The 26,530-nt window shown below is 38.6% G+C and overlaps 2 protein-coding genes across 2 annotated transcripts; one reads left to right on the top strand and one right to left on the bottom strand.

Moving 5' to 3' along the window:
* Positions 1–2,815: 2,815 nt before the first annotated feature.
* nanp (N-acetylneuraminic acid phosphatase) lies at positions 2,816–5,382 on the top strand. The gene is made up of 2 exons (XM_028469205.1): positions 2,816–2,950; positions 4,402–5,382. Exons 1-2 carry the CDS (start codon positions 2,861–2,863, stop codon positions 5,038–5,040), a joined length of 729 nt encoding a protein of 242 aa, XP_028325006.1. The 5' UTR covers positions 2,816–2,860; the 3' UTR covers positions 5,041–5,382.
* A 368-nt stretch (positions 5,383–5,750) lies between these two features.
* Positions 5,751–19,157, bottom strand: polr1b (RNA polymerase I subunit B). Its single transcript, XM_028469429.1, has 15 exons — positions 18,908–19,157; positions 17,091–17,258; positions 16,836–16,982; positions 15,831–15,963; positions 15,624–15,760; positions 13,414–13,637; positions 13,157–13,328; positions 12,890–13,061; positions 11,396–11,677; positions 11,172–11,305; positions 10,920–11,090; positions 9,624–9,780; positions 9,340–9,536; positions 7,763–8,013; positions 5,751–6,706 (listed from the first exon to the last, which is right to left on the bottom strand). The coding sequence occupies exons 1-15, from the start codon at positions 19,082–19,084 to the stop codon at positions 5,824–5,826; spliced, it is 3,405 nt and encodes a 1,134-aa protein (XP_028325230.1). The 5' UTR covers positions 19,085–19,157; the 3' UTR covers positions 5,751–5,823.
* Positions 19,158–26,530: the final 7,373 nt, after the last annotated feature.

The raw sequence follows: 26,530 nt of genomic DNA, 5'->3' as shown, positions 1-26,530 counted from the left end.
ATTGAGGGAGTTCATATATACCACTATACCAATATAACCAATCCCTACTCCACACGTCACAAAGTACAACCAAAGGCCAAAAACAAACAAATGAACAATCAAATAAATTGTATTAAATAATTACAACTGTAATGTGGAAGAAGCAGCTCCATGAATAAGTAGAAAAAAGATCATAAGAGTGTCATAGAAAAAAACAAAAGCACACAATTATAATCATTTTACACTCACAAATGAAATTGGAAGAATCTACACTTGGGATTTATACTCTGCTTTATGTAACATGGCTTTGCATAACCATGGCCTCCCACAGAGATAAAAAGAGAAAGGTGTCATCGAGATAAGACATGGTTGTGTCTGTCTATCAGATGTGATGTTTTCTTCCTCTCAGACAGGCCGGGAAGTCATTTTCCTCTTTTTCCTCCTTCCACATCAGAGGGGAATATCCATCCTAAAGCTTGTAAGTTTTTTTTCTTCCTGATCCACTGTTTGAGTGACACTTCCCTTTTTGAGTTGAGCATAGCAAAGCAGAAGTTCCTTTGTTGCGTGCATTTAAACAAGCACATCTTCGCATGCGAGCAACAGGTGTTGTTAGTTCTTATGGATAATTACAGCTTGGTCTTCTCACACCACTTCTTGATTTATAGTTTATCTTTGCCTTTTTTCTTTCTTTTTTGACTCAAAGCAATTGAAATAATTATGCCAACCTTCTCTCAAAGACACAAGCCGCAATCAAAGCACTCGCAGGTAACGTGAGAACGCCCAGGTGTGATCGCTCATTGGAGTTTGGTGCAAGTGTGCAACAGGTCTGAACACTGTTGCGTGTGAACCTCTGGCCTCGTGCCAGATAAGAGGCTGAGGCAGGGACAGGTTGCATAAGAAGTGAGGTATGTTTTTATTCACAAAGAATGTATATGTCACAGTCTGTGTTTGAAATGATTGCATGCATGCCAAGTCACGGAGATGTAAGATCAGTAACAGGACATTACCAAAAACTGCTCTGTTTTAAATTCCATATGGGTGCATGCTCTTTTTTGTTTCATTCACTATCAAATTCACTGCAAGGAAAACACATTTCAATCTAAATCAGCGCTCGTCTGGTTTCCTATTAAACCGCAGTAATATTTAAACTTCAAAATGGATTTAACAACGTTGAAACTGACAAAGGCTTTTCAATAGTGGGTTTTTAAAACCCGGAAGTCGCCATTTTGGCGATATTGCAGCAGCAAAACAAACCGCACGCATACAAGCAAATCCCAAATTTCGAGAGGAAATGGTGAATTACTGCCGTGTTTTTGGCTGTACCAATCGGTCAGACCGTAAAAGACATTTGGGGTTTTATAGACTGCCAAAAGTTATAACAGATCAGGGAGAACAATGTCAAAAGTTATCAGAGGAAAGGAGGCGCTTATGGTTAGCAAAGCTAAACCAGGATCTACGGACATCCAAATTTATTTGGTTTCTTGTCAGGTAAGTGAATTGTTGATAGCAGCGGCTCTTAACTAATTTTCTAGTGTGATTATGATAATATAATTCATATCAAGCTACTGCATGTGGCATTACAGACTTAATATAATCGCATTTATTATTCTGTTACAGTAGCAACACAGTTCTTAAAATGTAGCGCTAAAATGTGCTGCGTTTCTTATTGTATTCCTGGTAAAAGGTCTGAACTTTTACCGTTACTGCATTACTTACTTTGGCCTTGACGACACATCTGTCTTTTGATGACTTGATCCACACACCATCTGGTTATAGGTTTCCAAACTTTTATAAGATTTAAGGTCTTCCGCTGTGTATGGGCTTTGCGAAAATCAGGTAATTGACGATATCAGGATACATAATAGACGGAAGACTCTCCGGGTCGTCATTGACGAGGGAGCCGACTCGTATGGATCTGCACCACCAATATAGCGTAACTTTTCCAAATATTGTGCCCTTTCCTGTATGCCTTTGCATCTATAACGCATTTTGAAGAGCTTTTCTGTGGTTTATCCATCACAATAATTCACAATTTCCTCTCAAACTTCGTGATTTGCTTGTGTGCGTGCGATTTGTTTTGCAGCTGTTTATTGCCAAAATGGCGACTTCCGGGTTGATGACGCATCGTGAAAACCCTCTATAAAAATTGAGTGAGCAGGGAATGGCTACAGTAACCATTGTGGTATGGTGATTCTCATCCAGGGGTCACATTTGGATCTATTTCATATTAAGGACATTTTCATTCAAAAAACCCATGTCACCAAGCAACAAAATTGCAAAGCATTAAGTAATAGATATATGTGGGACTCAGTAATTAGGTGTTTCATTTAATCACTAATACCTTGTGGATTTTCCTCCTGCAAAATCATCCTGTGGGCTGGATTCAGGCCTCAAGTTTGACAGTTGTGCTAAACAGGACTAGCAACTCAGGGATTGTACTACTAAATCAAGCAATTTTTTTTCTACTGTAATGCTGTATGTTTAATCTAGTCTCTCTTTTTTTTTTTTTGTAAGTTCTCTTTTTTTCTTTGTTTAATGCTGCTTCTTTTCATTTAAATATTTTTCGAGCCTTGTAACAAAGTAATTTCCCTCTGGAATCAATTAAGTATTTCTGATTCTAAAGCCATTTTTTTTTAAATTTCAATAAAAACATTTGTATAAAAATAATGCAAGTTAGAGTCCTACTACCAGATAAATATAAATGTGAATGCGTTTCACAGTAGAAAGCGCCAAAACTCCCGGTAAAGGTCGATGTATTGGCGCCATCGTGAGGTTTAATACTGTAAACGCTTGTCGTCTAGCAAAACTACACGTCCCATCATGCACTTCACTTGGCAGTTTTTCCGCAAACGTCCTCATCGTTGAGTCACAGCGTGTTACAATGGACGACAGACCAGTAAAAGCTCTCCTGTTTGACCTGGACAACACGCTCATAGAAACCAGTAAAGCCGGTGCAGAGGCTTTACAGAAGGTAACACATCTGGAAAGACTGTGGGCTGTAATTTAAATTAAAACGTTGGAGCAGAATTATCCAAAAGAGCGAGTATTTATTTATATATATCTACATTTTTTATCTATACGGTTTTAAAACCTTATATCTGGTCATTCGTGTTCTTTGTGTAACAAAGAATAATTATAAATGGTGACTTCTTTAAAGTTCTCCCAGGATCCGGTTTGGACCCTATTGTGCCTTTTACCACAGAGGTGTTACATTTGAGCACCTGTATTCCAGTGTGTACACTAGCACGTTTAAACTGTATTTTTAATCATGAACACAACTATGGTTACATAATAAGTAAAGGGTTTTAAAATGTCATCACATTAAAAGCAAAAAAAAGAAAAGAATACAAGTTGGTGTTTATCATGTTGCTGAATATGGAAATGTTCTGGTATTTACTCATATCCAAACTTATTTTACCTGCTTATCTAGTTTACAAATGATAATACAGTAACACTTCTAACTCATACGGAAAGGAAATGGATGTGTACACACAGGCGTGGAGTTAATACCAGTCCAATATACAGTAGTGTAAAGACAGTGACCAACAATTATGGACACACACTTGTTCCTACATGTTTCTGGTGTAGTATCAAACAAACACTAAGAATACAAACTTCTACTGTAACAGTTGCCTAATATCCTGAAATGAGATCAACATGTATGTAGTGCTGCACGATTATGGCCAAAATCATAATGATTATTTTGATCAATATTGCAATCATGATTATAATCACAATTACTCATGTTAGAAATGTGTGTTTTCAATGCACTACTTTTTTTTTTTTTTTAAATCAACCAAAGAATTTCAAATAAAGGCTAAATGACCAATATTATAGTCATCAACATCCCCCGCCAGATTAGTTGTCATAACTCACAACCTATTCCTAAATGTCCTAAATGTAAGAACTTACTGTAGATGTATACATAAACACCACACCAGAATGTAAAATATAAAAATGATATAATGAATATAAAATGATCTTAAATGGTTTCTAAGAAAAGCTATCCCCTTTGAAGATACCTCAAACAGAGTAAGAAAAACAGAACAAGGGCAATAACTCCGGAGAACATAGATGTGCACTTCTGATTTTCGAACTCTATCAAGGTATTGATACCCTAAAGCCACCCACCAAATTTGGTTATCCTATCTTAAATGGTTTCTAAGAAATGCTGTCCCCTTTGAAGATACCTCGAACAGAGCCCAAAAAACAGCACAAGAGCAATAACTTTGATGAATAAACACTATTACAGAGCCCGTATTTTTAATCTAAATATTGCCGATGATCAAGTTGATTTAATCGTAGCAACCAAAATAGTGATCAGGATTAAAATTTGATTCATTGTGCAGCCCTACATGTATTACATGGCCAACTTCTTGTAATTGGTTTAACAAGGCATTCTGTCCTCTCTAACCATTACAGACCAGTCAGTTTTTGAAGACCACACTGGACCTTGATGACACCACCACCACCAGCATCTGTGACAAATTCAAGCACAAACTATTCCATGAGAAGCTTCACCGTTCAGCTGGTGAATGCATAGACGACATCCGCGTGCGTCATTGGAAGGAGAGCCTAGAGGAGACGCTGGGTAGCTGTCCCACTGCCTCTCTGCCAGCAGAATGCTACTTCCTATGGAAGGACACTCGGCTGGGGCTCCTGTGTCTCACTCCTGCAGTGTGTGACCTTCTGAAACAGCTGAGATGCACCTACAAGTTAATGCTTCTGACCAACGGAGAAGCTCAGACCCAGAGAGAAAAGGTGAACGTAACTCATTGTGAAGAATACTTTGACGCGATTGTAGTGGGTGGTGAACATAAAGAACAGAAACCATACATCTCAATTTTCAAGTTGTGCTTTGACCTGCTGGAGGTGGACGCCCAGGAGTGTGTTATGGTAGGTGATAACCTGGATACGGATATTCAGGGGGGCTTAAATGCTGGAGTACGAGCCACAGTTTGGGTCAACCCAGTTGGCCCAGTGTCCAGTGGTTCAGTGAAACCAGACTATACTTTACCCACTGTGCTGGAGCTGCCAGATGTTTTAGCACAACTACACTAAGGACTGCAGCAAAGTGTTATAAATAGTTGAAGACTTTATTAGCAGGGATGGTACTTGTTTGAATATTAATCCATTACTGGTTGTTTTTACTACTCCTTGGGGTTGTTTGACAAAAATCTGTAAAAGTTTCAGGCTGATTTTGCTCAGAAGACTAAGGCACTCTTTACTAACGATGTAATGGATTGTAAAGTAAAAATCTATTTCTATTAATATTTCACATCCATGCTTCCATTTTCATACTCAGGGAAAAAAAGAACTGTTTATTTATTTCCTCTTCAGGTCTTTAAAATGCCTAAATCAATGTGTTCTTGGTGACCAATTAAAATAAAACCTGAAATCTTTCAAGTGTCTGATTTTTGCCATTTCTAATTCAATCATACTGGCTTCACAAATTACAGAAAAAAAGATGTTTCACTACTAAATACTATAAAACAAAGATGAAGCGCAACCTGTAATTGGACATCCGTCTCTTTAAAACTGAACCTGGATAATACTGTGTTGTTAAAAGCAGATCATCACGGTAGAGAATAAGCAATTAGCTTAGCTCCATCAAAGCAGTTCTAGTTATTTAACTTAGAAACATTTCTTTTTTCAAAAGATTTAAGAAATCACAGATGACCTGTATTGCAGAAGAGCAATTTTTTCATCACTATTAATGGTCACATGTCCTTTTTATAACATGTGGGCTAATAAATGAATACATCATTTCATCAAGTCTTATCACACCCCATTTATTCCATTGGAACAAACCTCAGAAAAAGATTCAAGCCTTCTGCTCTAAAATCATTTAACATCCAGTTTGACTTTGATGTTCATGGCTGCTAGCTCAGCTACAAAGTAGCGAAACACATAAGGAACAGATACAGAGTCAATAGAGTCGCTTTTACCACAGAGAGTGCACACAGTCTTTCTGTGACGCAGGGAGGACCAGATGGGCGGGGGTTTCTCCAACAGAGGAGAGAGCAGACTACCACAGTCCACACACACCTGAGCCACGGAGCGATCGGAGCAGTTAAAGAGACGGTCGTGGAGCAGGAACGAGGAACCGTGAGCCAATAGGGCGTCTCGCTCCATTTCCCCAAAGCGAATGCCTCCCTGAATGTTCCTCCCACCCACAGGCTGGTTGGTCACCTTGTCTCTTGCTCCTGTGGTCCTCACCTGGAATTTGTCAGAAACCATGTGACGCAGCCGCTGGTAATAGACGACACCGATGAAGATGTCGGCCTCCAGCTCCAAACCACTCAGTCCGCTGTACAGACGCTCTGTGCCGTAGTAATTGTAGCCGCCGGCTCGAAGCATTTCCCCAAAGTACTCGAGTGCAGAGTTCTCCTCGGAGAAGGTGAAGGGTGTGGCGTCGTGGCTCAGGCCGTGCAGGGCGCCTGACTTACCAGCCATGCTCTCAATCAGCATCCCAATGGTCATACGTGAGGGGAACCCATGGGGGTTGAACAGGATGTCTGGGGTCATTCCACTCTCTGTGAAAGGCATGTCCTCTGTGGGCCACAGGCGGCTCAGGATGCCCTTCTGACCGTGGCGGCTGGCGAACTTATCACCGATGGTGGGGTTTCGTGGCACTCTCAGCGTGATGCACACCCGTTTAAAGTGACCTGCACCAGAATCGTTGCTGCAGATCTTTATGTTGTCGACAACACAGGCTTCCTGACTCCTACGGTTAAAGAAGAAAAAGTCAATGTTACTCATTTATCAGCCTGATTATAACGTTCAAGGCATTTTCATTAATATTGAAATAATAACGTACATTTTAGGTAATTACTGACATATTAAATCTTGTTACCAATTTTGAATGTGTTGAGTTAATGCTCAATAAAGATACAGACTAAGAATGTCAGTCAGAGTTGGGGTCAATTACAATTATGTCTACAATTATCCATGTTCAATTACAACTCAATTTACAATTATGGAGATCAACATTTTTTTTCCAGTTAGAATGAAAATTACAGTTATCTGTAAGTCAATTATAATTATATTCTCAATTACAATTAATGACAATTACTGAGCCTGAAATAAATAACCCCATAAAACTTAACTCTATTGTGCTAGCTTTCTATCAGCTGTAAAATACGCTAAAAAAAAAAAAAATTTTATCATCTAATTTGTTTTTCATCTCTTTGTTACCTTGTTAGGCTTCCTTATCAATGAAAATATAGGTTTTAATAATGTTGGTCTGGGCATCTGGGCCTTTTTTAGTCTGTAAACCCCTAGATTTTTTTAAATGGTAAAATGATCCTAAAGAGAAGAGACGAGTAATGGGAAAAGTTGATATGAAACATATTTTAATAATCAACTACCTATGTTTAAGCCATAGCCATAACACGGTTCCCCAGGTTTGCATTTAAATACATTATAAATGACAGTTTTTAAAGAAAGTTCATGCTAATTATAATAACAAAGTCAATCGAAGTCAATCAAATCAAAGTCAATTGTCTGACCTCAATTGTAATTAATTAACAATTACAATTATAATTGACACCAATCCTGATGTCAGTATATCAATCAATACATCATAGTTGAACAGTAGCCTATGCATTTACTGCTCAGACATTAAGCTCAGTCATGGAAGGCTGCAGTTTAAATCCTCTGTCTCCTTTTACACACTGGAATCTAATCAATGTATCGTCTCTGCAGTCACTTAATAAAACCATGAGTTTTACGTAACTCATTTATGCCTCTCAGTCTTTGTGAAGGCATGGTGGACACTTACTTGTAGAAAGCGACGGAGGATTGGCCCGTGTTGAGGTTGACGTAGCCGTAGAACGGGTCTCCATACTTCAGTGTTGAGCCAATAAAAGGTAGTCCATCAGCATCCAGCTTGTGGTTTACTTTTGGGTCTCCAGGCTTGGTCCCAAACACCACACTGTCTTCTCCCCTCACTTTGTCTACCAGGTCCACCAGTTCAGTCTTGTAGATGGTTCCATGGGCAAAACCTCTCTCCCATGATGACTTGTTTATGATCTAAAACCATCACAGTGTCAGCATTTCATCCTGATCAGGATCATAAAACTAAAGTGGGTCTAGGGCTTTCCCTACCCATTGTGAGAAATTATTTTCAAGCTGCTCAAATAAGCCCTCTTACCGATATACAGGGTGTGATGGAAAGAAATGGAAAGTGACGAGTGTAAAAAAATGCCATGATAGGGAATAGCTCACATAATTGCTAACACAAATAAACCCTGGGTAGATGCATCTCAACATTTGGGCTTAGTAACCAATAACATGGCATAACGTACAGTATGAGCCAGGATTCAAGCCTAATGTTTTGGATGGCCCATTTAAGATGTGGAAAAATCTTGATATTTCAAAAATTTAATAATGTATGATAACAAGGGAAACGTCAAAAGCTTTCAGGATATTAAGAGCAAATATAATTTGGTTAATAAACATTTAGTTAAGCAAGTTAAACACCATCTTTAGAGCACAAAAATAAAACGATTCAAATTCTCCTCGGGAATAATAAAGATATTTATCACAACGCATGGAGGCAAAAATGTATACAGAAATACAGAGTTTGAATCGATCAGATTTAATAAACATGAAGGCAACTTCACTAAAATATGACACCTGAGGAGTGGGAGGAAATATTAGAAAACAATTTGTTCCTCCTCTCTTTCATGGAGAGAATTAGTGTGGAAGAACACTAATGATTTTTAAAGGTACCCTCACCAGGAGCTTCTATGATGAGTGATACCACTTAATGGAGGAAATGCAGGAGAGACAAAGCAAAAATGACTTCTTTCTTGTTGTGGCTTAAATACAATAATGAAAACGTCTTTGGATTGACTGTGCCACGTGATGTTTTTTGCCCTTATATTCAGGGAAGAGACCAGCTCAGTTGACGGGAACTGAGAATAAATAGATGTATAATCGATCACTGGGAAATGGCTTTGTGTTAACATTCCCACTATGGATGACTAAATCGGTGCTGTGCAGGATATATATGTGATGGAGAAACTTACATCTCCTGTAAGATTAGAACAGAACACATTTGAAAACCTTTGGAAATAGTGGAAAGTATTTATATCATCCTTTAGGTCGGATTTGGTGTCAAAACAAAGTGATGTACCCCAACCGGACTGAAAATTGAATATATGACATTTAATATATTTGTTTTTTTGTTGTACTTGAAAAATGTGTTGATATAATATTGGTTTTCTTGAATTTTCAAATTATTTAAAAATGTAGAACTGAAGCTTGTAGTCTTTTTTTTTATTTGTAATATCTGTTCCAAATAAAAGTTTGAATGAAAAAAAAACAAAAACAAAGTGTGTGTGTCTGTCTCACCATGGCATCCTCCATGTCATAGCCTGTGTAGGATATGACAGCTACGATGGCGTTAGTGCCACTTGGGTAGTTGTCCAGGTTGTAGTGGTCGTACATGTAGGGCCGCACTAATGGGCTCTGTGGAGTCTGCAGCCGGTACAGCTTGTTGTCAGAGCGCTCCATGAATGAGTGCAGGGGAAAGCCCATAGTCTGCTTACCTAAGAGCAAATACTTATTTTTAACACTGCTTGTTGCAACTAAAGAGTAGATATTTTGGCGACTTTCACTGTTCTCTTCTCGCTTACCCATCTGACACTGGTACATGTTCCTGGGACTCTGGTTGTGATCAGAGTAAGGAATGAAGTTGGCCACCACACTGAGCATGCTGTGAGGGAAGTGCTCCTGGTGTGTAGTCACTCCTGCTTCGACTTCATCTTCCAAAATGCCAACGTTAACGTAAAGCTGAAACAGGATAAACATTTAAAACGCATGCAAAAAGACTGCAGCAACATGTGATCAATGTAAACACTTCTGTTCTCATTGAAAGACAACATTAATCCTATTATGGAGCAAAGAGGCATATTAAATATTCAACCAACTCGCACAATTAAAACCACAAACTTTCTATGAAATGACTACGACACTGACAAATAAATTGTGAATAAAAGCTTGTTCATAAGAACCATATAAATTATACTTTGTGTAAGATTTAACACTAAGTCTGTGTTCATAATGCCATACTCCATACTATACACGGAGTATATCATACTATATACTAGAAGTATGATTAGGTGACGATGATGAGCGATGAGGCTAAATCTCTCTGTTGATTCATCATCTTTGAAAGTTCTGAAAAAATTTTAAGCGAGAAAGTGATAAAGTAAAATATCAACATGTGGTCATTGGATCCATAAAACTCACAGAAACACATTTCATTATCATACTGGCATTTCAGAGTTTTTCGGAGACCTGCCATTGTCCTACTGACCAAACACCCAGTTAACTTCAAAACAAGAGTCCTATTTACATAAGCATAGAACGTAATTAAAGACGAGGAGAGATGCTTTTGTTTTGAAAAGGGAATGTTTGATTTTTAGCTTTAAACCGGTTTTAGGATCATTTAACATTCCGCTCACTACGTATCATGGAACGACTGAGTACAACTAGTGTGCCCACCATGCAAACTTAGGAAATGTCCCGATATAGTATACATGTGGGTATTTCTCGCGTACTCAACCTTTCCATACTATCTAAAGTAAACGCACTACATGCTAATTTTGACGTCAGTCTTAGGCTGTGTTTGAAATCGAATACTAACGTAGTACTCATACTAAGACTTTAAAAAGCCCTGCAGGGAATTAAAAACAATATATTTCTGAATACTTCTTTAGTAAAACTTCAGTAAAACTTTACTGAGATTAAACAAAGCAATATTATATAAAAAAACAAAAAAGGACAAAGTAACAGAATTATTTTTTTTTTCAAACACCATGACACTTCTTGAGTGCAGCAATCCTTAGCATTTTAAAAGCTACACAGTAAATGTCACATAGATCTCATATAGCAAACAAACACTGACAGACACACAGCTGGTCTAGTACCTGTTCAAAGGTTCCAATCAGCTCCTGCTGGCCCAGGGCCAAGTTGTGTACAGGTCGCATCATGCGACATGGTGTTGTGAAGAGGAACAGACCTGGATACAAACTAGCTTTGCCTGTTATGGGAACCAAAACAATCTCTGTCCAAGGAGGGATCCTCTTTTCTCTTTGCACCTAAACACAAACCATAACAAGGATCACTTCACACATGGTAAACATGAGAAGTTTAACCTGCCCACATTTCTGTTACCACACCTTGAACCTACGCAGGGAGCTGACCACAGCTGGAGCCAGGTCCGCCTCCACCCAGCCGACAAAAGCTCCATCAAGGACCACTGGGTAGCAATCTGAGAAAGCCTGGCCAGGAGATCCATCCACTGGAGTCATACCTTAGACACCACAGGTTGAGAACAGCACATATTTAATGAGAAACTGTTAAAAACAAGAAGAGAAAACAACTTCCTGCCGTTAGAGCTCACCGAGGGAACAGAGCAGCGCTGGCAGTGATGTGGTGGGCAGGCTGGAGGCCACAATCTCACAGCTGGCCGTCATGTGGTTCATGAGTCCACACGGCTCTCCGTCCGGTGTGTGGACGGGACACAGGAAGCCCCAGGATTCAGGCAGCAGTTTACGGACCGAGGTGGTCCTCATCTTAGCAAAGGCTGCTCCTCTGTGCACACAGCGGAAGTGGGACAGGTAGCGGATGAAGTTCAGCTTGTCGGCCACGACACACAGGCCCGTGTTCTGCAGCATGCCCAGACCTGCAGGAAGGAGGACCAGTATCAGACACTTCTTAAAGCATGTGTCAAACTCCAGGCCCGTGGGTCAAAGCCGGCCCACCAGTGGGTCAAAGCCGGCCCATCAGGTGAATTTGAGAAAGTAATAATGTTATAAGCTAGAAGTTAACATTCAGATGAGCATGTCTTTTAAACGTTTTCATATATTTTCCATGTATGACACCATTGGACGGCTTGGAATTTACATTTTAATAATTTGTCAAGAAGGAAAATACTGTGGACGAATTGGAAGAGTTTTAGGAAGCTTTGATCAAAGACAGAAAAGTATTTTATTGCAATTTTAGTTATTTATGTGTTTTAAAAGTAAATAGTCAACCATTTGATGTATAAATATTTTTTTGTAGTACAAGAAAGCAATGTTGAGTTCTATTTATTTAGAAATGTATTTATTATTTTACAGATGCCGCCCACTTAACATTAAATTGTGCTGTATGTGGCCCTGAGTTAAAATGAGTTTTACACCCCTGCCTTAAAGAGACAGTCGTCATGACCAACCCTGTGAATGACCGAAGTAACATCAATACATTGAAGACAGAACAGAGTCTTATTCCCCAGCCTAACTTTAGTCTGACAGCTAAATATCTTAGCCCATGCCTCTCTTGGGTTGTTTATCACTCCAGCAGGTCTCTCAGATCTATGGACACAGGTCAGATAGTGGAGCCCAGAGCTCACAGTAAACATGGTGATGCTGCTTTTAGTTGTTATGCTGCAAAGAAGTGGAACAAACTGCCAGCAGAGCTGAAGTCAGGATCCAATGTGAACATTTTTAAATCAAAGTTAAAGGCACTTTTTTTCTCTACTGCATATGATTGAGAGAGAGATTTTTAGTCATGTTGTTGATGTCATGATGATTTTACTGATGATTTTAAATGATTTTACTGATGATTTGAATTGATTTTAATTGATTTTACTGATGATTTTAAATGTTCTTATTGATATTAAACAATTGAATGTTTTATCATGTAAAGCACATTGAGTTGCCTTGAGTATGAAATGCGCTATACAAATAAATTTGCCTTGCCTTGCCTTGCCTTAAACTCCACAGCCTATCAGGGTTTTCCAGTCTACAACACAATCATTTTTATGGCGATTTATTGATAATTTTTGTGCAGAACAGGATACTTTTTAAAGCTTGAAATGAACATCGTGAAACATTATTGTATGTAGATGTTCTACCTGTCTTAGAGTTGAGGTTCCCTGTAGCCAGCAGATATTCAAAAGCTTTGGATTGATCAGAGCCAGTGTTGAAAATCCTCATCATGTTGTCAGAGCTCCAGCTACTGACAAGTTTACTTCCTCGTTTGTCAATAGAAAGCTTCACAGAAACCAACCAGGCAGCCATTCTCTCCTGTGTAAATATGAATTATCATTTTAAAAAGGAACTTTAATATGGACAATTTTCAAAGCAATTAGAGTGACCTAAAATGGTTTAGTCGCCCATACCTTGAGAAACATGAGGTAGAGCTGACCAGGAGTGAGCACCTCCTGACACATGATGCTGTCACAGTTCTCCTCCATGCACTCCTGCTTGGCAAAGGTAAACAGCTTCCTGGTCATCAGACACAACAAGTAGAACTTCTCCACTTCTGATTTTAGGTGGATACAGATGCACTCACTGATCAGGGCAGGGGAATAAAAACAGAGAGTGTAAACTACATGCCAATACACTACCATTACTGGGATGTGAAACAAACACCTACTCTAGCAGGTAGGTGGCACACTGCTCGTTGGTGTACCACTCAGGGAGGTTCATCTTAACTCTGAAGCGCTTTCCTAGGTAACTGAGCACCTTGCTGCGGGTGGTGCAGCCCTCCTCCACCACAACGCGCAGCATCTCCGACGCACAGGCTTTGTGGAAAGAATTGTCCTCACGGCCTTTGATCAGCTCCTTGTAGATTTGAAAGTCTGAGAAGTCCACCAGAGCCTGACGGGAACATGACTAATCCATGAAAATGACATCTCATCACATACTAGATAGTAATATTCACACATTATTCAAGATTAGGGGTGTTTGTTGCCTGGCATCTGGCGAGATGATTCGTATCCCGATACATAGGTCACGATACGATATATCCCGATGTTAAAGTACAAGGCGATTATTGCAATTTTTTTAAGATATGACTTAAGAAACCACTAATCTGTAAATGTGTACACCTTCATGAGAACATTATGTATGAAATATCTTTTATTGGCATATTTTACACTCAAAACATTGAGTGCCAAAACATTGTTGGCACATGCCATGTGCCAACAACTTAAAATAAAAAAATAACATACAATCTGCCTGTTGCTTTTAAACCAACTTTGACTTTAGTGCAACTTAACTGAGGTATGTGCCCAGAACAACAAATAAATGCAGAAAGTTAGTACTTTCTTTTTAGATTTTATTGAAAAAACAGAAGCTGGTCAACATGTCTAGGTTTCAACGCATTTCTTTGTGCAGTTACAATGTCTCCTGTAGTGGAAAAGACTTTCCTGGTTAAATAAAGGTTAAAAAATTAAATATATATATATTTATAATCTTTTTTTTAATTAAAAAATATCAATATGGATGCGTGTGACAGGGCGGCACGAGCAGGAGGCGGTGAGTAATGAGAAAAAATACCAGGGAGGCCGTCTTAGTGGTCCACTTCCTTTTTTTTTGGGGTATTTTTTTTTTTTTTGGTGCAAAAATACATAAAGTGCACAGTGCAAAACAAAGGTGCATCAGAGGACTGACAGGTCTCCTCCAGCAGCAGAACCTAAAGTGAGGGCATCAGGCGCCTTAAATACCCTCCCACTAAACTGGATAAAACCATAAAAGCTAAGCAGGTGTAGAAAATAACATTAGCTTCTAAAACCACATTCAAATCCTCCAATAAAACCCATAGCCATAATATAAACAAAGAAAAACCCCACTACCATAAACTCCCAACCCAAATCACCGAACTGAATCAAACTGCATCCTAAAACCGGCTAAAACCTATTCAGCCACCACCAAGCTTTTTCGCCCCTTGGCCCAGCCCGGAACGCTTTTCAGCGGCGTCTGTTTCCCTGGGGAATCTTTTGGCCAGACACCACCACCCTGGACACAAGAGGAAACGTAAGTAGCTTGCACCCACACAGATACACATTCACACACCCAAACATTCACCGCATGCACGCAACACCTAAAGCATCAACTAATTCTTAAAACATGGCACATAATATTGCACAATCCCAATCCTAAATATCCCGTTGCCTCCGCAGGACCGGCCGCCATTACCGGAGGCGGCGCATCCCGACCGGACCCACGGGCAACAACAACAAATCTTTTCAATAAACAATTTAAAACTGACCAACGTGTGCAATACTTTTATATGTGCAAATTAGCGTGTTTCAAGTGCAGTGTGCATAAAAGTGCTAGTGAATATAAAAGTGCTGTGTGTGTAAAGTGCAAGTGCACGTAACGAACGTCCTGTTCGTTACAATGCGTTTAGAATAGATCCCAGAATCAAGCGACTTAAGATTGCAATATATACCCCTATTCAAGATGAACCAATTGTCCATTGCACATGCTAATCCCCTAAGACACACACACACACACACACACACACACACACACACACACACACACACACACACACACACACACACACACACACACACACACACACACACACACACACACACACGCACACACACACACACACACACACACACACACACACACACACGATTAATTTAGTAAAAACATACATACCTTTGTTCATTTCAAGTCTAAAAGAGAAGTACAGTAACTAGCTTGTTTTGAAATAATAAAATAAACTTTATTCTGGTCTAAAAACTAACTGTAACAGATGGTAGAAGTGGCCGTAGGATCTGACCACCTCACTCTGTGAAACAGTATCACAAATTTTAAACTAAAAATTTCTTTGAAGCTAACAAATACCTTCAGTGCGAACCCGAGAGGGAGGAAGAAGAGTTCTTTGTGGTAGATGAAGTTCACCATCACCATTCCATTTTCCAGATAATGCAGGTTCATGTTGATGGCTGTGTGCTCCTCCTTCACACAGCGCATAGAAATACCTGCAACAACGCTGGGATAACTTCATCCATCCTGTGACGGTGCAGCTGTGACTGTGAATGTTTTATTTACCGTACTGAGTGTAACCCTGTCCTCTGTTCTTCCACTTAGGCCTGCACATAGCGATGGGATAGTTCCTCCTCGGCATGATCAGCATCCGAATGACCTTCTCGATTCCATTCACAATAAAATAACCTCCCATTTCCTGTTGACGTTAGGATACAAGTTTAAACTATTAGCAGAGACAATACAAAAACAGAATAGAAATGAGTTCCACTATTCTACATGTTATACCAATCCTTCAAAAGTATATACACACCTTTTTACTTTTCTAATGTCTCTGTTGTCCTCATTTACATTTATGCTTTGTTAAACTATTTAAACCTATATTGTTAAAACCACCAATATTTATGTTTGATTACACCCTTCTTTAACTCACTGCCATTGACAAGTTTATATGTCAATTGGGTTATATAACTGGTTGTTGCTAGGAGACAGTGTGACGGAGTTCTGTCACGAATACCGGACGTGCACTGTGATGTAGTGACCAACTGTTGACATGTAGGTGGCAGCAGCAGCGCACACTCGACGATTTTGTAGGACATAATTTACAACAATAAAAATTGTGAATGGAAACAACAAGTCTCACCCTAAATAAATCTTTGGTTGGGGATGGTAATGCAAGCTTTAGATGATGAAAAAATAACAACAAATTAGAGATACCTTGCAAAAAATTAATAAAATGTACTCTGAAAATAGACTAAGTAGACCACACAATTACATAATTGCATGAAAAGATATGAAACCCTTTTTATTTATCCCTCATTTCCTATTATATATGTCTTTTTCATTCCCCCATTTTTTTTCTTTTGTTTGTTTGTTTATATTGTTCTGTTATTTTCAATAATTAATATGTAGTGTACTCTCAATGACAGTTGTCTATTACGATTAATTTTTTGGTAATTATTGCAATAAAGTAGTAGAACAAAAACAACTTGTAATTAAGCTATTATTACCATAAATAAAACATTGGGTTAATACCTTGATCTGGTTGCCATAGCGATATCTAAAGCCTACCTCTGCTTCTTCATGGTGTTCTACCAGTTCTTTGGGAGACATGTTGTACAAGTTACACAGCTTGGATTTCACCATGATTGGCACGTGACCCAGTGACTGCTTTATAATTCCTTTAGGATGACCGTTAACTGACCAGCTGACGTCAGCCTGAAGGAAAAAAAAAAAAAAACCCAAGTCAAATGTGAAACCATTGCAAAGCTGCATGATCGTCACACATCGATCTGTGTGTGATTGTTCCACAGGAATCTCTCTCACCACTAGCTTTCCTTTGTAGGAACATCTTCTTCCACGACACTCTGCAGGGAACACCTTCAACTCCTTGCAGATGCTCCCTTTGCCCACTGATGGGCTGTGGATGGTGGCCTCAACAAACGACAGGCTGATTCGGTCATTTTTATACTTAAACTCCAAGGGTGGAATAGCCTGTAGGACACAGAGGTTAAACCTGAGATCAGTTTTATATACTGTATATTCCATTGTAAAATACTCCTTTGTTTAAGGATAAAATATATGTAATCCCTTGGTTCATAATAAATGTGGTTTTTTTTTTCTCCAAACTGTTACTGAATGTTGTTCCCTGCTTCAGTAATATCATTCGATCGAACCTTTTCTAACATTCCACACTACAAATTAAATAAGTCATGCTGATTCGTGGTGATATATATCGTATTGGATTTATATCGTTATTAGCAAACACTGAAGGCAGGAATATTAGTATTGTATCCAAGGTGAAAAAGTTGTACCAGGACACCCCTAATAATCTATGTGTAAAAAGCGATTGGAATAACAAAGTACTTACAAAAAACATGAGTCTATGTACAACTTAACTGATCCGGTAGAAAACCAAACCGTTTCTTTTTTTTTTTTTTTTACAAGTAGCAGACTTTCATATAGGCAATAACAATAGGCAATAAAATAATGTTTAATTTTCTGGTAATTTTTTAATGACAAAACCAAACACTGTCAGTCTTTCAAATCCGTGTACCCATTGTTCTTTGAATATTTTGTTTCAAAACCAAATAGAAAAAAAAACAGGAAAACGGAAAAACCAATAAAGCAGCGTTTTTCTGTTTTATTATTAAATCTGGTTCTGTTTGTGTGATATTTGGATATTTACGGGGAAGCTAGGACGAGAGCGTCATGTTTTAATTTCACCACACAGAGGGGACACACAGACAGACTTTTACACTGCTGTGTTTGATAAAAATGATCTTATATCATATGTTGTCCACCTCACACTGATGGCAGAGGTGTCATTTGTGCAAACGTGAGCAGCTTTTTATGAGCTAAAACATCCACAGACTGAATTAAAACAGGAGCAGGACCAGAAAACTGCTGAAATAATTCCTTAACAGTCCTTCTGTGTGTAGAGTCCCCGTAAATATCCAAATATCACACAAACAGAACAAGTTATTAAAAAAAAAAAAAAAGAAAAAAAGAAAAAGAAATTCCGCTTACCTGGTTTTTGTTTTTACTGTTTTGGTTTTAATCAGAAAAACATAATAACCACAATGTTTATTTGTTATTTTGATTTGGTTTTAAAACGGAATAACTAAAGAAGGAATGCTACACGAATTCTTTCTACAGAAAAGAGCAGACAATACCTCCATTTTATATACTGCTATGTTGAAGGATTCATTATTTGTTTTGTAAATATTTATTTTGAATTACAGTATAACAAAGACATTTATGTTATTTAATTTGAAAGCACTTTAAAAAAATAAAAATAAAGAATGGAGATTATATTTATCTGGAAAAGTAACCATGGGCAGTAATGGAATCTTATACACTATATCTATAATCATTGCTATTTAAATTTCACAGATAATACTCAGGTTAAATAAAATTACTCAAAACAATCAAATCCATCAAAAGAAACACCGAAATTACTTTCCCTTTAATTGGTACCTTTCCTGTTGTCCAAGTTGTTTTTGACAGTGCCTTTTATAATATTTTGGACAATTCATAAATCTAACTAAAACAAGTGTTATATTTTATTTTACACACTCTGTTATACAAACATCTTTAGAAAAGTCTTTGAGTCATCGGTGGTCTTATTAAAACTTTCTGACCTGCACCACCCGGCTGAGGCCATCTGTGACCGCCTGGTCGAATGACTGTATGTGAGCTTTGGTCAGGTCCTGGACTGCAGCATGCTGGCGGTCCTTCAGCTCCCCGAAGCGGCCCTCCGTCAGGTTCTTCAGGCTCGGAGCTTTGGGCAGGTCAGTCCACTTATTATGAACGTCCATGTTGCCCCAGATAAGAAACACACGCTTGTTTTGCACATGTATCAGCGACCGGAAAGAGGTCTTCTTCACAGGAAGTTCAGTTGTCGTTGTGCTCTGTGGTAAATAAGGCGCCACCTAGGGGTTGAACAGAAAACCTTGTGACTAAAAAGGTTTAATATTCATATTATATGTTCAGATACTTGCTGTTTGGTCATGTTTTTTATATGTGTACATGTTTGGGGTTATTTGGGGGGGGGGGTCCCCTCGCTTTAAGACGTCTCAGCTTCTTTCAAAGAATCAGGAGGAAAGGTGTCATTACGGTTTTCGTCCAGCAGGAGGCAGTGTTGCATTAAGGAAATGTATGGTTTAAAGTTGAAAAGAGAAAAAGTATAAAGCCTAGAGAAGCTGTTTGTGATGAAATGCAGGTAGTGGATGGTAAAATATGGTGCCAGTGTTAAAAATGGAGCAGAGTGTTGATGTAAAAAGACTGGGTCCCGCTGTATTACTCAGGCTGAACTACAGCGTCTATTCACAGGCGCGATCCCACTACTGAGCGGCACGGGGGCTTTGACCTGCTCCGTTTCCGGCCTGGGCCGGTGCACCCCTCCTTAGGCGACCTGGTGGTCCCGAGCTCCCTCAGGAGCACCATATCGATACCGAACTTAGTGCGGACACCCGATCGGCATAGTCCACTGCAGCTCAGAGCTCCTGAGCTCAAACGATCCGCCAGCCTCAGCCTCCCAGTAGCTTGGATTACAGGCGCGCGCCACCGCACCCGGCGATGGAAGACAGTTCTAATAGGACATTTAGCTTTTACAAATATGACGTCACAGGAAAAAATTCAGTAAGCGTTTTCAAAGTCGTCTTTATTGTCAAATCCACTGTATCTACAAGACATGTACATATTTACATAGATTCGCATCACGATTAATGCTCCTTTTTAGTCACAATCACTCAAAACATGATGCATTTCAAAAAGCATCGCGAAGGAGAGGTTGAATAAATAAAAGAGGTACTTTACTGCCTAACCGGGCAGTCAATTAAAAAAAAGTGTGAAAATATATACTTATCACTAACATTCCAACACAATTCCAACATAATAAAATGTGTTTAACTTCATGGAGGACCAAACCTGCCTATATTGAAAATAAATCAAAGATAAAAGTAAAATAAAATAAATGTATAAAATAAATGAATAAATAGACAAAAGTATGGGAGGCCGTTTAAGAGAAAACACAATGAAAATGAAAGAATGCACATTATAAATTGGAAAAACACAAGGAAAACCATGGTTTTACACTTTAGATGGCGCACTTGTACATTGATCTTGTTTGAAACACATTCAAATAACTCCACACAATAAAGAAGAGGAAACGTACATCTAATCTGCTGTTCACATTAAAAATGCATTTTATTTATTTCTGACATTGAAAATTTTGAAAATGCAGGTTGTATAAGTTTTTACATTTAAAATTCACTTCAGATTTCTATATAGATCATCTCCCCCCCTTCTCTCTCTCTATGCATATATATATATATATATATATATATATATATATATATATATATATATATATATATATATATATATATATATATACAATAGATTTACTCAGATTAATTGATTAAATATAGGTGTTCCAATCACTTCCATGGTAAGAAACATAAATTCTATTACGTAGGCATGCAGACCACCTAAACATATAACAGCTTTTTGGTATTGCTCTGCCGCTGAGTGCTTTTATGCTTGAGCATTAAAAAATTTGGACAATTTGACAAAGTTGGGGAACTTTGTGTTTCAGGGCGGCTCCTTCCTCCTTACAGAATCTTGACCTAAACCCTAATAAATCTCCTTTGGGGTGAATTACATAGATGCTTGTATTCTAGGTCCAATTGTTCATCATCTGACCTCCAGAATGAAGTAGTCAAAAATTCCTTTTACAGTGTAAACTGCTTTCTTAAATGATCTAAGACATTTTCATTTCAGGGCATCTCTAACATTTATTTATATTTACTTCCTTTAGCCTTTATACATGTTTTCTCTGAGATAAGTACGTTAAATGTAGCATGTAATGATTATTTACACAGCAGATGTGATTTGTTTGATTCCAAATTAGATTATTCATGTGTTTTTGGTGGTGTAAAGTTAATTAATGCAAAACATACTGTTAAAAATACCAAGATCAAAATAAATGTAATTTTGTTATATAGAAAAAATATCCAGCCAAAACAAAAACATCAATTTTTTTGTAGTTAGGTAGGTAGTTTTCATGCTGATGTTACAAATAGATGGAAATAGTTTTCAGTGGGATATTTTTTTAACAGAATCCAGCCAGTTTGTGCCCAGGTGATTCAGTGCTATTCAAGGAATATGTGGATATGAAGGTTTTAAATTTGCAACAAACGGTGTGGGAGTTATTGGCCAAAACGCGTTGTCCTTTGTTTTAGCGCCACCTGCTGGCGGACATATTTTTGTTTAATCATTACGGTCTGGAATGATGTCATTAGGATCATTTAAATTAAGTTGATCAAAATGTAATCAATAAACCTGATCAGATTCAGTAAACCATTGATCCCTGAGGGGAAACTGAGTGACATTAATGCTGCTTTCATACATCTTTATATGACATGAATAATTAGAAAGGAGAAGTCAGAATAATCCATGTCACTACAACTTATATCTACCGTTTAATTGTATCTAACTCGATAATTTAAATTACATTTTTATTTTTGACATACATTTTTGTTTAATTATGGGTTTTTTATTCACTAGTAATTATTTTTGTTTCATCACAGGAATTAAAAACTAATATTTTCAGAAAAAAAAGATTAATATTTCTAGAAAGAAATTGATTAAGAAAACAGAATTTGGAAAAATAAAATAAAATGCATATGCATTTAAATGTATCAAATCTTTTTAAAAATCGTGTTACGGCAGAATTTACGGTTGACCTCATTTAGTGACATGATTCATTGCTCTGGTTGAATGATGGAATCCAGGAGAAGCATTGATGATTTTATATAAAAAGTTTATTCTATTGCTAAGTAAAAAGGTACAAGATGGAACAAAGTGAAACAAAATTAGCGTCCGTCCAGGCGGACGTCCGAAGGAAGTGCCGCGCCCCGCTCCAACAGTTTCAAAGCTTAAGCTTTTTATACAGATAAGAAAAGGTCCCAACAGTGAGAGACAAAAGGGAGGGAGTCAGATGCCCATAGTGGAAATGTTGGAGGATGATGAAGATGTTATGAGAAGGTTTGGCTCCAGTCTTTATCTGTCTTGATAAGTGTGTGCGTCAGTGTATGTTTGCATGTGAGCAGAGATTCTGGCCTTGGCAGAGACTGTGCTGCACTGAGAATAATACGATCTGTACTGTTTAATCATGATTCAGCTGTTCAAAAGTGTAAAGATTAATGGAGTCGTCATGTATTAAAACATGACAAATTGTACACATGAACATACATTTGAGGATATGATGATGAATATAAAAATGACCATAACATTCCCCACTTTTGGTCGCCTCAACGACCAAATCAAGAAACAAAATTATTATATTCCACCTTTGCTGTCTGTCAGGGTTAACCATTAGCATCGTTATTGTCATACATTGGATATATTCTTCTTTTGTGAGGCACAGATATATCAAGAAAAATGTGGAAATAAACCTTTAAAAAAAAAAAAAAAAACTTCATCATTATTATCAATGGCATGAATCATCAAAAATCATCCTTTATTACATCTAGATAAGCAAAAATCATCATTTGCATCAAGGACATCACTCGTCTTCATCGGCTGAGTTCAGTGGTAACTGGGGTAACCAATAGCATCATGAGTGAAGAACCTTGAGTATTTTCCTCAATCGTAGCAGAAGGGTTTATGACTGTATTCCTGTAGCTAGGTGTGAGGTTGTCCTCCCTCAACCTAGCTATGAGCATTTGGTGTGGCTTATAAACAAAGCTAGGCCCTTGTTTTAGAGCGTTTTCTTGTGTGTGTGTCTCAGTGGCCTTGTCGGTTCCCCCTTCATTGCTCGGTCAGCCTCCGTCTCAGCATCAGCTGGTCTCGGCAATCATCTTGGATCCATGTCGCCCGCTGTGCGACCTTCACTGCCGTGTGGGTCGTTCATTTCGGTCGGCGTTGTAGATGATTGGTTGTTGTCTGAGGAAGGGTAGTCTCCACACACCTGGCAACCTCTCTTGGGATCGGAAGGTACCTGAACAGAAGAGGGGGAAAAACACCGAAACAGAACTCTTGGGATTGGCTGGTACCTGAACACAGGCGCGATCCCACTACTGAGGCTTTAGCTGGTACCTGGTACCTGGTAGGCTTTAGCTGGTACCTGGACAGAAAAAAAGGGGGGGGGGAAAAACAAAACAGAACAAAACAAAACAAAATAAAATAAAACGAAATGAAATAAAATAAAATAAAATAAAATAAAATAAAATAGAATAAAATAGAATAGAATAGAATAGAAGTTTAGGGGTGTTAGGTTTAGTTAACTAACTAAATGAATAGTTAGTATGGCCAGGAAGGCAGAGACAGGTCAGAGGTCAGGATCTGAGAGCTTTTCAGATCCTAAAAGGTGCTGCTGCACAATCACACAATGGTTAGGTGTGGGTTAGTGAGCTTTTAGCCATGCTAGCTCAATGTTATCTGTAGCATTCGCACGCGAGTGGGAAAATATGAGGCTGAAAGAAAAGCAGGAAGTATTAATTCGATTTTCTTTTCCTGGAGTAAGAAGAAGCATAGCTGGAGTTGCAGTGATTATCTGTGGTACATCTACTTACCTGGTGAGAAGCAATTTGAGAACCACTGTTTACAAGGACATGCAAGTCGGACGGAGAAGGACATGCAAGTCAGACGGAGGAGTGTGGAGTGTGATTACATGTCTTCTCAAGATGAATACATACAATTGGGAGACATGGAGATGTGAGAAAGCTAAATGAGTTTAACCAAATAAATAAATAATGTTATTTATTTATTTAAATTGTTTGTTTCATTTTTCGTTGCTATCTCTTATTTGTGAAGGAGAAATCTTATTCTATCCTTTATTTATTCTGAATAGTGTTAACACTCCACACCTATTCACATAGCCTAATTCTTTTATAGAGCTGAATTTGTCAGTTCATTTATTTCATTCATTTCCCTCATAATTATTATTTGAGATGTAATTTACTTAATTTTGAAGGTCAATTGGTGGCAAAAGTGTCTCCTATTCTGTGTCTGAACCAGAGTTTAGCAAGATTATTGGCCCTTTAAGGTTAGACAGAATTAAAGTTAAGTTGAGTCGAACAATCATATTGTCTTTTGCTCTCTGTATTTATCCCATTCGTAGGGGTGACGAGCCCCAGCACGGTTTGGAGAGCTTCCTTAAATGCTTGGAAGTTACTTAACTTTAAACTATCTCTTATTTCAATCAATTATCAAGAATTTCAGGAGGACCCTTTTTAAATCTCAGGCGACCCAGATTGGGCCACCAACCCAATGTTGAGAACACTTAATTTTTCCCTTAAACGTGTCTAAACCCATTGAAGGTGTTTTATGGTCTTGCACGCTAAGTGCTGTTGGAACAAGAAGAAAATGGTTGGAGGGTTTTGGGGTATATTATTTTCCTATGATAAAATATAAATCAAAAATCAGAGGGACGTTGGCCCCTCCCTTCCCTTTTTTACATAAGAATACATTTGGATTCTTAAAACCATATGATAAATATCATTGGAAAATCACTTATCTGATCATTTTGGATGTGTCTCCGTTTTCCTCTCTCTTGTGTCCGCCTGCCTTTGTGCCCTCCAACCTCCTCGACCTCCTTCTCCTCAGCCATAAAGGTCAAAGCCAGGGTCAACTGTACGCTCCTTTTGGAAATTTGAAGATCTGTCCCCACTTTTGCAGTTGGATTGGAAGTCGCTGTAGTCTCTGGAATAGATATTATGTTAGAACATCCACAATATGTCATATTGTCACGTGTCTATTTCAATCTATTTCCCCTTTGCTTCCCAGTTACAGTTATGGACAATACTTCCCTTTAATTCTCATCCTTCATCATAAGAAGCAGTGACCAGGCATGGCGGCGAAGAGGAAGGATCGGAGTCGAGAAGGCGGTGGCATTCTGTTAGGAAACACTCAGAAACAGAAAGAGAGGAAACCATTAAGACTTAACTGGATAATTTAAAATATCTCTTTTCTTTAGTTGGATCTGATTCGTCTCCTTACAGCGACCTGTATTTTGGAAAAAGCTACATAATAACAACAACTAAGACGAAGACGTAGACAAGTGCACACCACAACGAGTATACACATATAACAACAAAAACATGGACACTGAACATGTAAGGTCAGTCAAGGTCAAAGCCAGTCATTCCACTGAAAGTGGTATCATATATAAAAACGCTGTTTGGTGTTTTTAAACACCCAGAAAAAACCTTTAAAACCTGGTAACTTTTTAGAAGGCCCAAGGCCTAAAACCTTAATTTTTAACAAGCAGCAGTGTTTTCTGAACACCCCACTACATAATTGGCAAAAACAGGGAGAAGATCAAGTGCATCAGAACCCAGGAGGAAAAGAAGGTGAAACAGAGGAACATGTGTAGTCAAACAGCCATTCATCGGTCAATCACTCAATGACACGTCCACGGCACATTCGCACTCACAACACGGTTCTCTCAGGCATACGTAACGTGTCATCATTCAGTCATTCATGCACCGCACACGTTCATGCCTCAATTTTCACGTCCATTCATTCACAAGGTTTTGTTGCATAGTGTCTAAGTAGAATATAGGTCTCATCTAACCCACCAATGGCGATAGCCAGTCCACCTCGTCTCTCGGGGTCAATGAGCTCTTATTGCCCCCCCATGCTTGGCAACCTTTTAGTGTTAATTAATTGCTTTTCACTGGTATCATCTGATTACTAAGAGGTACGCTCCTTTTTACTTCCGCCTTTGCGGAGTCTTAGATTATCGCCCGTGGTACTGACAGTCTGCTCATCTGCTGATCAGGCAGGAATAGCACAGCCGTGTCTAACTCAACAAACTCAACCGCGGTACCAAACCGCGGGAAATTCACCCGCCGTCCGTCTCCAGAAATGTAAAAAAGAATCTCTGAATCAGCAGGGCTCAACCACCGCTCTTGAAAATAAGAGTTTGGGAGAATAATTCACAACAGTACCAAACTGAAGGAAAACACAACCTCCGGTACCAAACCTGAAGGAAACTCACCCGCCGTCCGTCTCCAAAGATATAAAAAGAATCTCTGAATCAGCGGGGCTCAACCACCGCTCTTGAAAATAAGAGTTTGGGAGATAATTCACAACAGTACCAAACTGAAGGAAAACATCGCACAACTGTCAGGACTTTTATTGGGCACCTCTAAGATTGGACGGAGCACGCAACCTCTAATAACCCTCACTCTAAGGGAACGTAGAAATTTGTTCAGAACGGTATTCGGTTACCAAGCATGTATCAAATCAGGTGG

This window comes from Gouania willdenowi, chromosome 15 (assembly GCF_900634775.1).
Source record: "Gouania willdenowi chromosome 15, fGouWil2.1, whole genome shotgun sequence".
NCBI lineage: Eukaryota > Metazoa > Chordata > Actinopteri > Blenniiformes > Gobiesocidae > Gouania > Gouania willdenowi.
This window is presented reverse-complemented; position numbering and strand designations above follow the sequence as displayed.